Source organism: Scyliorhinus canicula, chromosome 4, assembly GCF_902713615.1.
Source record: "Scyliorhinus canicula chromosome 4, sScyCan1.1, whole genome shotgun sequence".
Classification (NCBI taxonomy): Eukaryota; Metazoa; Chordata; class Chondrichthyes; order Carcharhiniformes; family Scyliorhinidae; genus Scyliorhinus; species Scyliorhinus canicula.
The window spans coordinates 6,424,593-6,439,470 of NC_052149.1; the positions used below are offsets into that span (position 1 = coordinate 6,424,593).

General features: G+C 50.1%; 1 protein-coding gene across 1 annotated transcript in view; it reads left to right on the forward strand.

The window, feature by feature from the left end:
* Nucleotides 1-228: 228 nt before the first annotated feature.
* LOC119964113 (atrial natriuretic peptide receptor 2-like) overlaps nt 229-14,878 on the forward strand; it is a 126,711-nt gene continuing 112,061 nt past the window's right edge. The window contains exon 1 of the mRNA XM_038793419.1: nt 229-246. Coding sequence (XP_038649347.1) covers nt 229-246 — 18 coding nt within the window. The remainder of the gene's footprint in view (nt 247-14,878) is intronic.

The window sequence follows — 14,878 nt, forward strand, 5'->3', positions numbered from 1 at the left end:
GTTATAGCGGATGCTCCACCTCGGTCTCCTCCAGAGGTCCCCAGCATCACAGATGTCAGTCTTCAGCCAACACGATTCACCTGATATCAAGAAACGGCTGAAGGCACTGGATACTGCAAAGGCCCTGACAATAATCCAGCAGTAGTATTGAAGATTTGTGCTCCAGAACTTGCCACACCCCTAGCCAAGCTGTTCCAGTGCAGCTACAACACTGGCGACTGCCCGGCAATGGGGAAAGTTGCCCAGGTATGTTCTGCACACAAGAAACAGGACAAATCCAACCCAACCAATTCCCGCCCTATCAGTCTACTCTCCATCATCTGCAAAGTGATGGAAGGAGACATCAACAGCACTATCAAGCGGCACTTACTCAGCAATAACCTGCTCATGGATGCTCAGTTTGGGTTCCGCCAGGGTCACTCCGCTCCTGACCCCGTTACAACCTTGGTTCCAACATGGACAAAAGAACTGAATACTAGAGGTGAGGTGAGAGTGACTGTCCTTGACATCAAGGCAGCATTTAACCGAGTGAGGCATCAAGGAGCCCGAGCTAAACTGGAGTTAATGGGAATCAAGGACTCTGTCTCGTTGGAGTCATACCCGGCACAAAGGGAGATGGTTGTGGTGGTTGGAGGTCAATCATCTCAACTCCAGGACATCACTACAGGAGTTCCTCAGGGCAGCCTCACTATCTTCAGCTGCAACCATCTTCAGCTGCTTCATCAATGACCTCCCTTCCATCATAAGGTCAGAAGTGGGGATGTTTGCGGATGTCTGCACAATATTCAGCACCATTCGCGACTCCTCAGATACTGAAGCAGTCCATGTTCAAATGCAGCAAGACCTGGACAATATCCAGGCTTGGGGCTGACAAGTGGCAAGTTACATTCACGTCACACAAGTGCCAGGCAATGACCATCTCCTACAAGAGAGGATCTAACCACCTCTCCTTGACATTCAATGGCATTCCCATCGCTGAATCCCCCACAATCAACATCCTGGAGGTTACTATTGATCAGAAACTTGACTGGACCCAGCCATATTAATACTGTGGCTACCAGGGCAGGTCAAAGGCTAGGAATCCTTCGGCGGGTAACTCACCTCCTGACTCCCCAAAGCCTGTCCATCATCTACAAGGTGCAAATCAGGAGTGTAATGGAACACTCTCCACTTTTTTTTTTTGAAATATTTTTATTCTCCTCCTTTTTCACAATTTTTCTCCTGAATTTACACCCACCAACAACAAACAATAATCAACAACAAATATATCAAACCCCATAACAATAACAACAATCCCATCCTCCCACCAACTCCAGAACACTGTCCACTTGCCTGGATGAGTGAAGCTACCACAACACTCAAGAAGGTCGACACCATCCAGGACAAAGCAGCCCCGCTTGATTGCTCCTCATTCCACAAACATTCAAACCCTCCACCACGGCGTTCGGTGGCAGCCGTGTGTACCATCTACAAGATGCACTGCCAATGACTGAGGCTGAAGTGAGAGTGCGTGAATATCCAAGTGGTTCAGTTTGGTTATTATGTTCCTTCCCCTGACTTATAAATAAAGATTTACCTCAACAAGGACCAACTGGAGGTTAGCTAAGAATTGGAAACCTTTGCAAAACATCCACATCTTCAGAAGAGAGGAGGGGGGGGGGGGGGGGGGGGGGGGGGGGAATGTGTGAGAAGATTGATTAATGCTGAAGTAAAGACGGCAACATTTTACCTCACACAGTCCTCGCAAATAAAACCATTTTTACAGAGAGACAAAGAACAATCTGTGCGACAGACTTTCAATCACTGATGTATTCTTCCTATTTGCTCCTTCCTGGGTAATGGAGGAAGATGGTTTGTGTCCAATTGCACGTAGGAACATACTTTACTAAGTTGTTAATTGCAATCATCCCACATCTCATGGGATTCAATTAACTATGAAAATCCATTTGAGATCAGATTGTCAGTATCCTAAACCTGTCCACTGAATGGAGGAACAGAAGTGAGGAGCCAGAGAGAATTGCGCACGACTAGAGGGATAAGCATGGTAGCACAGTGGATATCACTGTGGCTTCACAGCGCCAGGCTCCCAGGTTCGATTCCCGGCTTGGGTCACTGTCTGTGCGGAGTCTGCACGTTCTCCCCGTGTCTGCGTGGGTTTCCTCCGGGTGCTCCGGTTTCCTCCCACAAGTCCCGAAAAACATGCTGTTAGGTAATTTGGACATTTTGAATTCTCCCTCAGTGTACCCGAACAGGCGCTGGAATGTGGCGACTAGGGGCTTTTCACAGTAACTTCATTGCAGTGTTAATGTAAACCTACTTGTGACAATAAAGATTATTATAAATGTTTCACACTCGGAAGGCGTGCCACGATGAGCAATTGGCATGTGTCAAAAATCGACAGATGGCACCGTCTATGATTTTCTGATGGACAAACAGTCATCGGTCTTTGTATGATGTGTCTTGTCTGAGATCTAAGCCTGCGATCCAGTCCTTAAAAAATATTCTGCATCCCAACATGGTCGATCCAAGTATATACCAGGTTTGTATGCAACTAATCAAATACTTGATTAAAAAAAGGAAATATTGTATTGAGCCCACAACGCATAGAAGGCGTATTGGGTTCAGATGAGTTTTGCCAGTGTTTACTCTTGCCATCCATCTGACCTTATCCAAATACCTTTCTATTCCATTCTTACTCATCTAATTGCCATTAAAAACGTCTATGTGCTTCCCCCACCCTCCTTGATTACTCTGCGTGGTGACCAGTTCCACTTTCTAATGTATGGTTTGGGTCACAGATCACCCATGAATATTAGAACGGATTGATAGCATCATTGAATGGTCCAGTAGAGAAGGAGACCATTCCTTCCATTGAGTCCATGCAAGAGCTTGTCCCACTACCCAGCCTCTTGTCCACAGTCGTGCACATTGCCGTGAGATAATGACTCAATGCCCTTTTGAAGGCCTTGATTGTAGTCTCAAGGGGCTAAATGTTCTGTGTTCTCATGTTCCTAAACACTGTAATGATTTGATAACTTGTAGGAGTAGGATCCAGGATAGATTCAGTAAATAGAAGGAATGATATTAAAAGACAGACGGCTGGATTCTCCGTCCCGCTGCACCATATTTCTGTTTCACCCCGCCGGCGGGATGCTCTGTTACGTCGGCTGGTCAATGGGGTTTCCCATTGTGGGGCAGCCTCACGCCTTCGGAAAACCCCCAGGAGCCGGCAAAACAGAGCATCCCTCCGGCGGAGAATCCAGCCCATGATGCATTTCAACACTGGGATAAAGGGATTGGGAAAACGGTGCTTAGGTATCTTTGAACATGGGAATAAAGTATTTGTCAGATGCCAAAGGCCCCTCTCATTCATCTTCCAACAGGTTGGTAATCATACTTGTAAGGCAAGACCTACCCCTCACAAATCCGTGCTGACTATCCCTAATCAAGCACTTACTTTGCCCTACTTTGGAGCAGCAGGGTAGCATGGTGGTTAGCATAAATGCTTCACAGCTCCAGGGTCCCAGGTTCGATTCCTGGCTGGGTCACTGTCTGTGTGGAGTCTGCACGTCCTCCCCCTGTGTGCGTGGGTTTCCTCCGGGTGCTCCGGTTTCCTCCCACAGTCCAAAGATGTGCGGGTTAGGTGGATTGGCCATGCTAAATTGCCCGTAGTGTCCTAGAAAAAGTAAGGTTAAGGGGGAGTTGTTGGGTTACGGGTATAGGGTGGATACGTGGGTTTGAGTAGGGTGATCATGGCTCGGCACAACATTGAGGGCCGAAGGGCCTGTTCTGTGCTGTACTGTTCTATGTTCTATGTTCTAAGCAATGCCTTTCCAGATGCTCAGAAATCCTATCACTCAGTACCCTTTCCATTACTTTGCCTACCACCGAAGTAAGACTAACTGGCCTGTAATTCCCAGGGTTATCCCTATTCCCTTTTTTGAACAGGGGCACGACATTCGCCACTCTCCAATCCTCTGGTACCACCCCTATTGACAGCGAGGACGAAAAGATCATTGCCAACGGCTCTGCAATTTCATTTCTTGCTTCCCATAGAATCCTTGGATCCCGTCAGGCCCGGGGAAATAATTGAGCTGTTGACTAATGATCAAGATAATTCTCTAAAAGTCAAGATGAGGCAAGAAAAGTTTCAGTGTGAAGAGACTCGGGAATCAGAAATTTAAAATGGCCCCAAACACATTACACTCAGCTTATGTCACTCCGCAAATTACTGAAAAGCTGTCACGCTAAATTATATTTTCCGAAGAACATCCCATGGGATTTGCATTTGAATGGATCAATAACATCTCACTGAGGGGTCTGTTGTTTTATCATTACACCCAGTCTCTTGTGCGTCAAGCTGTCACTTTATTTACATTTTGCACGCTGGAGAATTCATGCCCCTTTAAGGCCCAAAATGTGTTCAGGAATATTGAAGTGTACACCTGGAGCAATTTGCTGCTTTTGTGTTGAGATTGCATTTGACCAGTTTGAATTGGGTTTCAGGTGTTCACAGGGTTTAGACTTTTTCTAGTTGTCGTGTTTTCTGTATCTGTTTTCACTTTTTTTCAGCATTTCTGATATTTTTTACCAATGGTACAGATATTTTCACAATCATTTTTGATTACATCATTGTTGGTGTCGTGCTCAATGAATGAATTAGTCTGCACGAATATCGCAGTCGCAATGCGGCTATCAGCTCACGTGAACTGAGAAAGTATTACTATTAGAGCAGGCGGGGTGAGAGACTGGGAACAAGAGAAGGTAAAATGTAAGAAAAGAACAGGCCAGGTCGAAGACCTTCAGTGTGGCACAGTGGTTAGCACTGCTGACTCACAGTGCCAGGGACCTGGGTTCAATACCAGCCTTGGGTGACCGGCTGCGTGGGTCTTTCTCCCTGGGTCTGTGTGGGTTTCCTCCGGGCACTCTGGTTTCCTAAGCAGCCTATCGCCGGGACTACGCCGACTTTACTTTTATTTTACTTGCACATTTCAGCTGGTGAGCTATCAACGGAAGTGCCATTCATAGAAACATAGGTAGAGGTGGAGACCATTCAGCCCTTTGAGCCTGTTCTGCCATTCAATTACCCTGCGATTGACCTGTAATGTAGACCCACCTTTGCCGCATAACTCTTAAAAGCTATGGCTTGCAAAACTTCATTGACCTCCGATTTAAAATGATTGAACTAGCATTTTCTGCTGTTAGTGGGAGAGAGTTTATAATTTCTAAAAAATAAATTTAGAGTACCCAATTAATTTTTTCCAATTAAGGGGCACTTTAGAATGGCCAATCCACCTAACCTGCACATCTTTGAGTTGCGCGGGTCGAAACCCACGCAAACACGGGGAGAATGGGCAAACTCCACACGGACAGTGACCCAAAGCCGGGATCGAACCTGGGACCTCGGTGTCATGAGACAGCAGTGCTAACCACTGAGCCACCGTGCTGCCCTCTTTCTATCATCTTTTGGGCGAAGAAGCGTTTCTAAGCTTCTCTCCTGAATGGTCGTGCTGAGATTTTAAGGTTAGCTCCCCTTATCCTAGACTTACCATGAGCAAAACAATGTTCTCTTTATCTCTCCTATCCATCCGATTATCTGCACAAAGCAGAACAAATCAAATCTAGCCAATTACCGCCCCATCAGCCAACTCTTGATCATCACCATAGTGATAGAAGTGACATCAACAGCACAATGAAGTGGCCCTCAGCAATAACCTGCCAGCTCCTGGCCTCATTGCAACCTTGCTTCAAACAGGGACAAAGGAGGTGAACTAAAGAGAGAAGGGGGGAGCGACTGCCCTTGACATTAAGGTAGCACTGGATCGGTCTGGCATCGAGGAGCCCGAGCAAACCTGAAGGCAGTCAGTGTGAATCAGGGGAAAATTTTGCACTGATTGGAATCGTCCCTAGCACCAAGGAGGATAGCGCTGGTTGCTGGAGATCAATCACCTCAGTTCCAGGACATCACTGCAGGAGTTCCTGAGAGTAGTGTCTTTTGACCAAGTTTCCTCAGTTCTTCACTAATGATCTTCCCTCCATCAAAAGGTCAAAAGTAGGGATGTTCGCTGATGGTTACACAATGTTCAGCAGTATTCATTACTCCTCATATTCTGAAGCAGTCTATGTCCATGTGCAGCACGATCTGGGCAATACGCATGATTAGCAAGTGACATTCGTGCCACACAAGTGCCAGGCAATGACCATCTCCAACAAGACAGAATCTAACCCTCTCCTTTTATCATTTGATGGTATTACAATCGCTGAGCCCCAAATATCAACATCCTCAGGGTTATCATTGGCCACAAACTGAACAGGACTAGCCATGTAAATATTGTGGCTAGACGAGAAGGTCAGGGACTGGGAATTCAGTGGCAAGTAACTCACCTCCTGACTCCCCAAAGCCTGTCCATCATCTACAAGGTACCATTCAGGGGTTTGATGAAATACTCTCCACTTGCCTGGATGAGTGCAGCTCCAACAACACTCAGGAGGCTTAACACGATCCAAAACGAAGCAGCCCGCTTGATTGACAACCATCCACCCACATGAACATTGACTCCCTCCATCACAGTGGCAGCCGTGTGTACCATCTACAAGATGCACTGCAATAACTCGCCAAGACTCCTTGGACAACACCTTCCAGACCTGTGACCTCTACCATCTAGAAGGACAAGGGCAGCAGATACCTGGGAACACTACCACCTGCAGGTTCATCTTCAAGATACACACCATCCTGATTTGGAAATATATCCCCATTCACTTTCACTGGGCTAAAATCTTGGAACTCCCTCCAGTACAGCACTGTGGGTGTAACTACTAGTCAGTAAAGTCACCATATTCCCAGATTACCACAGGCTCTCCCTTTGAGGGGGAGAGCTGACTGGTGGTGATTTAACCTGAGGATCACCACACCTCAGGCGATGGACAAGGGGGGAACATATGGCAGGAGGCCTAGAAATTGGTTTCACGCCAGTGCGAATTTGCACTGGGATCTTCAGCCGTGCTTGCCATGGTGGATCAGAAAGTCCACCAGAGGCCGGTGTGAACATTCCACCCCCCCCCTCCCCATCCAGATTAGTTGTCTTTGAGGGTGCCCATCTTCCAGCCGCAGAATTTTCCTGGAAATCCACCTTCTGGTCTCAGTGCTCCCGGAGGACTATTTTCATATTCATGAGGTCCACCTTCTTCCTTCGATGGTGGCCCAGTGATGTTGGGCGATTTTTCAATATGACAGCTGGGCACGATGGCGGACTACGCACTATCACGGCCTGCCCCGATGCTGAATAAGGCATAAAGCACCTGGATGCATAACTAATGAGGTATGAACAGGAGGATTTAGTATTTTTTTCTGCCGGCTGCTACAGCGGGAGACACTCCACATTGCCACATCCCGCAACAAGACATCGGGCTGAATTCTCCCTCTCGCGAGGCCGGAAATGTGAACCGCAATTGGTTGGAGCGTAGGGAATCCGGCCAAAATCGAGGTCTGCGGCTGGCACTGATTTGGACGTTGTGCATCGGTCCCACCCTGGTGGTGATAATGGGATTTGCGCCCTTCACCGACAGAGACATACAAAACCGGCATTTACATTCATTTAAATGTACTTCGCACGTTTGACCCACTGTACTCCGCACCTCCGTGATGCTCAGCCCTTCTCAGGCGAAAGTCACGCCGACGTGAGTTACTACAGGTCTCGACAAAACTATGCAATCCTTTCCTCAGTCCATAACTATCAAATCTTTTTTAAAATAAATTTAGAGTACCCAATTCATTTTTTCCAATTGAGGGGCAATTTAGCATGGCCAATCCACCTACTCTGCACATCTTTGGGTTGTGGGGGTGAAACCCACGCAAACACGGGGAGAACGTGCAAACTCCACACTGACAGTGACCCAGAGCCGGGAATGAACCTGGGACATCGGCGCCATGAGGCAGCAGTGCTAACCACTGTTCCACCGTGCTGCCCTCATAACTAGCAAACCTCAAATCAAATGTTTTACCGAAGATTTCGGCAAACCAGGGAGACCATGTGCCACCTGTGTCAACTGGTGGTGCACCTGGCACTGCAGGGGTATGGAGGAGGATACCCGATGACCATCAAAGGAACGGTCACCCTGAACCTTAATGCCTCTGGGCCTTTCCAGGTGCGGGGACCTGTCTGGGATCTCTCAGACATCCACACACAGTTGCTTCCGTAATGTGATGGATGACCTTTGCCCTAGGGCAGCGGACTATATAACCTTCAGTCTGGACTAGGCACACCAGGATGTCCGGCGAGTAGGATTTGCTGCCATCGCTGGCATGCGGCAGTTCCAAGGGGTGATCGATCGATGGCATACATGTCCCCCTACGAGCACCGGCTCATCAGGGAGTACCCTTCATCGATCGGAAGGGGTGTTACTCCCTCAATGTGCAGTTGGTGTGTGATCACCAGCTGTACATCATGCACGTCTGCGCCCAATACCCTGGCAGCACACATAACACTTACATCCTGGCGCACTATGAGGTACCCGGCACCTTTGAGGTGCTCCCTCGGATGAGGGGGTTGATCCTTGGGTGACAAGTGTTACCTGCTGAGGTCTTGGTTAATGGAGCCTGTCTGGAGGCCCCAGATCGATGCAGAGCCCGTTATAATGACGCCCATGCAGCAACCAGAGGCATCACTGACCGGTGCATCGGCGTCCTCAAGATGGGCTCCTGGTGACTGGACCACTTCAGTGGGGCGCTCCAATGTAGCCCCAGAAGGGTCTCACACATCGCGCTGGCCTGCTCCATCCTGCACAACATCATCCAGCAGATGGGGGAACATGTCGGAGGAGGAGGAAGAACACCTGGCCTCAACTGACGAGGAGGAGTTAGAAGAGGGTCAGCATGAACCGGGCTGGGAGCCCAGGCTGCCTCTGTCCCTCCTCCCTTCACTGCACCCTCCCCTGTCCCTCCTCCCGTCACTGAACCCTCCCCTGTCCCTCCTCCCTTCACTGCACCCTCCCCTGTCCCTCCTCCCGTCACTGAACCCTCCCCTGTCCCTCTTCCCTTCACTGCACCCTCCCCTGTCCCTCCTCCCTTCACTGCACCTTCCCTGTTGCTCTGCCCTTCATTCCATCCCACGACCCCAGCTTCCCCTCCCTCACTCTGAGGGTCCAACTAACATCACGACAGGGTGTTGGCGCTGGGTTGGCAGTATCAGCGGGTCTTGTCCACGGGACGGAGGATGATGACGACTCGCTGGGAGATGAGCTCTGGTGCTCCTCATTGTCTGACAAAGTTTGACTCCTGCCTTCAGGGTCACATGCCACTGTCCGCCCAGGTGACCCCTGCATGTGTGCTGGCCATTCCATCTCACGGGTCCAGATATCCTTGGGGGGTGGGCGGGCGGTTATGGAGATGGTGAATGGTGATGGGTCGCTCACTGGGTACAAGGCAGCCTCAAACTTCTGGCCTTGTTCCCTGCCACCTCTGAGGGTGACCTCAGGTGGAATGTCCAATTGTCCTGGACATCCTCAAACACCCACACCCACACCACCAACCTCCCACACCCCCACCCGGCACACCCTCTACACCCAGCCCAGCACATCCCTCACACACTTCAGACACAAGATTGGGGCAGGTCATAATTTTGGTGAGAAGGTGTTTAATGGTGACCATATACATGATTGTGCATTGACTCCTATCTCGGACCAATGTGCTGCACCTGTGCCAACTTAACTAGTGTCTAACTTCCTTAGGTTACATGGCCCACTGCTCCTTCTGGATGTGACCCCAGACAGCATATCAGACATGGAGGCAGCCTGCTGCGTATCTCGCCCTCTGCCCTGAGATACCTTTGGCGGCTGTCCCCTGGAAGTCCTCAACTTTGTAATGGGCCTGGCTGACTTTCTGGTGTCACAGCGTAACGAGGTGCCACCCTGTTCTGCCCACTGCCCTGGCAGGTTGGGGGGGGGGGGTCTCAAAAGCGGTGAGGTGTTCCAGCTCCTCCCCTGAAGGAGGCATGAGCCCCTTCTCTTCCTCCTCCCCCAGGGTGTTCAATGGCCCCCTGGGCTACTCCATGGGATGGAGGTGAGGCCGGAGTGAGTTCCGGAGTCTTCACTGTCACCTGGCGCTGCCAGCCCTGGAGGCTTGCCTTGGTCTGGACCAGCATCTCAAAGCCTGTAACCATGGAGCACTGAGTCCGGGCCATGCCCCTCTGTAGTGAATCATGTCCATCAGGCACTGTGAAATGTCCCTCTGTATGTGAATCATGTCCATCAGGCACTGTGCAATGTCCCTCTGTATGTGAGTCATGTCCATCAGGCACTGTGCAATGTCCCTCTGTATGTGAGTCATGTCCATCAGGCACTGTGCAATGTCCCTCTGTATGTGAGTCATGTCCATCAGGCACTGTGCAATGTCCCTCTGTATGTGAGTCATGTCCATCAGGCACTGTGAAATGTCCCTCTGGGACAGGCCCAGGTCAGTCAGCACCCAGCCAATGGTCTCAACACTCTCAGCCATGACCCTTTGTGACTGTGCCCAGCTCTGGAGTGCCGCAGCAATGTTCATGTGGGCCCGGTACATGTCTGCATGTGACTGGGCTCCCCTATCCTGAGCCTCAGCCATCGACCTCAAAGGTTGCCCCAAACCTTGGACTTCTTCATCCATTTCTCGGACATTTTAAGCCACAGAGTCCACCATGGACGCCACCCGTTCAGTGTTGGCCTAGGTTCCACGCATTGTCGGCACAATCTCCTGTACCTGCAGGTGGGTGGACTCCTCCACCTGCCCCTTCAGGCGCTGGAAAGTTGCTGACACCCTCTCCTGTCGATCCTGGTTCTGCGTCTGCATCTCCACCAGTGATGGGATCATATTTTCTATAAGACCATTAGACCATAAGACATAGGAGCAGAATTAAGGCAGTCAGCCCATCGAGCCCATCGTCCCTGCTCCGCTGTTCAATCATGGCTGATATATTTCTCATCCCCATTCTCCTGCCTTCTCCCGATAACCCCAGAAGTGTGATACCTGTCTAGATTGCAGTTGCTTTCTGGGAATGGGCGGGTCTCCGACTTTCTGTTCCCTCACGTGTCCCTACCTCCACATGATGTGTGATGTGCACACTATAAGGTGACCCAGGAGCCTCTTCACTAATGTGACCCACCCAGGTGATAGTCTCTACCATGGTGGGAACTGCAGGTGACAGCGGTGATGAAAAGCCGGTGTCGTCCCCGGACGGGTCCTCCAGGGTGTGCTGCGGATGTGGCTAGGGGGGGGGGGGTGAGGCACCCCAGACAGGCTGACCTAGAATGAGGGTGATCCTTCAAGACAAAAGACAAGACACATGTTGAGATCCTGGGAATGAGTGGTGTGGGGGAGAGGGCTGCCTCATTTGCTACAGGAACATCACTCTCTTTCTCCTCCCCGGCTAACTGCAGCACCCCGGGGGGGGGGGGGGGGGTTGAGTCCTGAAGTCCAGGAAGACCCCTCCGGGTCCTCCTCGGACCCCTCCGAAATGAAAATCGCTTATTGTCACGAGTAGGCTTCAAATGAAGTTACTGTGAAAAGCCCCTAGTCACCACATTCCGGGGCCTGTTTGGGGAGGCTGGTACACATAATGGACATGGTGATACACATGCAGGTGTGTTACATGGGGGACCAGTAGCTGGTGGCCAAAGAGGACCATACAGGTGTTGGGTTTTCTTGCAGGGTGGGATGTGAGGGAGATGGAGGCAGGTGGGTTTTGATTGGCCTCCACGGGAGTGTGAAGGGGGGGAGTGCTGTGTGAGGAGTGAGGGGTGGGGGCGATGCCAGGGGCATGGAGGTGGGGAATCACCTCAGCTCTCCTAAGGCGGTCATTCATCTTCTTTCTGCATTGCGTGCCGGTCCATCCGGTGAGGCAGGTGGCACTCACTGCCTTGGCCACCTCCTCCCAGGCCTGGTTAACGATAGCGGGCTGGAGCCTCCGGCCTACCCTGGAGAAGAGGTATTCCCATCTCTCCTCCACTGCAAGCAGCTTCCTCTCATCGTCCGGGTCCAAGAACCGGGGCATCGGCCTTCTGGCTATCACCTTGACTGGAATGAGAGTATTGGGTGCAGTTTTGGTGTCCTTATCTGAGGAAGGATGTTCTTGCTGTGGAGGGAGGACAGCGAAGGTTTACCAGGCTGATTCCTGGGATGGCGGGACTGTCATATGAGGAGAGACTAAGTCGGTTAGGATGATATTCATTGGAGTTTAGAAGGGATCTAATAGAAAAATAGAAAATTCTAACAGGATTAGAAAGGGCAGATTCAGAAAGAATGTTCCCGATGGGTGGGGGAGTCCAGAATTAGGGGCCATAGATTGAGGATGAGGGGTAAACATTTTAGGACTGAGGGGAGGAGAAATGTCTTCACCCAGAGAGTGATGAATCTGTGGAATTCACTACCACAGAAAGTAGTTGAGGCCAAAACTTTGGGCTGGATTCTCCCTCCCGCCGCACCAGATTTCTGTTTCACCCCTCTGGCGGGATGCTCCGTTACACCGGCTGGTCAATGGGGTTTCCCATTGTGGGGCAGCCCAACGCCGTTGGGATACCGCCAGGGGCAAAACGGAGCATCACGCCGGCGGAGAATCCAACCGGTTGTGTAATTTCAAGAAGTAGTTAGATATAAGTCTCGGGGTTAAAGGGATCAAGGGATATAGGGGGAAGGCGCATGTATGTTTCTGTGTATGAGAGTGTGTGGCGAGTGGAGTACTTATTAGCATCCCCAGCTTGTCAAGCTCTCCAGTACCAATACCCTGCGAATTAGGCGCTGGCGGGAATGAGAATTGCTCGAGATTTATGAGGGCAGAGTGCTGGCCTATTAGCATGACTCCACAAATAGTGCCCCCCCAATGGAATCGCGAACCGCACGCAATTCAGTCCCAGCATCAACATTGAAGGGCTGGATTATCCGTTCCTGCGGCTAACTGCTGACGCCAACGGAGGATCCATGGAGTTCCCATGACAGAGAAATCGGTGCCACACTCGCACCGATTCCGCTACCGGTGAGGGGTTAGCACCAGCGCCGCGTGAAACACCCGCGGATCACGCGACAAACGGTGGGAGAATCGGCGGGTCCGTGCTGGGCACGCGGAGGGTTGGGGAGCTGCAGCCATGTGTACACTTACACCCACCACTCAGGCACCGAACATGCCCGAAAAGATGGCGCCGGTTCTGCTGAACTGCATACCCGCCCACCCCGGCCTTACAGCCCACCCACTGGCCACCTCCCACTACATCCCCCAGCCCTGGCAGAAGCCTCCCGGCCAGCGGCATGACTGTCGGCGCAGTATGGTGGTGCTGGACACTGTCCGTACGCCCGCTCTCTCTCTCACCACAGCCACCACGCCAGGCTCGCGATTGTTGAGACCACATGTGGACCCCACCGTCGGTAATTCGGCCCATCGGAGGTGTAGCATCGCGGATGGGCCCGCTAATGAGATGCAAACGCAGTTGCAACTACAGCGCAATGAGGCCGATTTGGAGGGGGCGGAGCATCACGATTCAGCGTCAAACCGACGCCTGCCACGAATTCGCCGGCAGAAACTATTCTCCCCCACGATTGTGTTCCCGATTTCAGCATCGGGCAAGGAAGAATCCCACCCTTAGTCTCCTGAATGGAGAATTCAGCCCACAGTCTCACAATGGCAGAAATCGGCCCATGAAACTATCAGCAATTGTCATAAAAGCCAATCTGGTGCATTAGCATCCTTTAGGGAAGGAAATCTGCTGTCTTTGCCTGGTCTGGCTGACCCACACAAATGTCCTTCAACTACCCTCAAAGGACAATTAGCGATGGACAACAAATGCTGGCTTACCCCAACACCACGTCCTTAGAAAGAAGAAAAAAAGAATAAATAAATAAATATTGGAAGCTGCAAAGACACAGTAGGTCTATTGGCCTCTGAGAGGAGGGAAGAGCATGTTGATCCCTGATTAGGATGACAGAGCCTTCTGTTAAGATTGTTCTTTTTTTGGTCTCCTTTTGACAGCAGGGAGCTGTAATCATGGCCACTCGAGACAGAGATTAATCAACCCCCACTGTACCTGTCAGTGATTGAAAAAAAAATAGAATCAAGTGTTTGTGACAGACCTGGACAGAGCGATAGGAAGCTGAGGAAGCATTGAAAATACACCAACAATGGGGCACAGGAAATACAGGGCTGTTTTACAAATCTTCCCCCTTTTCTTCATGGTAAGCAACTTGTCTGATTAGTTCATGAAATATCATCACTTTTATTACCAGAGAAACGATAATGGAAACTATTTTTATACGGCTGGAATGAGTGCATTCGAGTCATATGGCTGCTTTAATTTAAACTGGCAAACCTCAAACTGAGACAAAATGTAGATTTGAAATGCGTATATTAGTGGAGATGAAATGTACAGAATATGAGCACAACTTTCATACTTCTCTTGTCCACTTTCTGAAATGCTGTTTCACTGTGTGCGAAATCCACTTGAATCAATGTTGCTTTGCTATTGCGATGTTTGAATGTGAATAAAGGTTGAGTTCTTTAAATAAGGAGCGCCGGTCGGTGAATGTTAGAATGTTACTGTAAAAATGTGCTTGCTTCGAACTTTGTGAAAATGGACGGTAGAGGTGAAACTGCTTCAGAATATGAGACATTTAATAAGTGAGTTTAAGCGATCTGTCTGTCGTATCTGTTTAATAAACTCCCTGCTTTTGTAGCCTAGTTCTGGGGTGTACTGGGCTACACATTAAGAGTATTTAAATCCCCATTGGGCGAAGTTGGACATCAACAATCAGGGTCTGTCCTGACCCTGATGGGCTCAATTAAATAGACCTCCTTCCTACTTGTGGTTAATAGATTAAGCAGTGATTTAACTGTGGTGTTTAAGATGATATGTGGATAGGGCA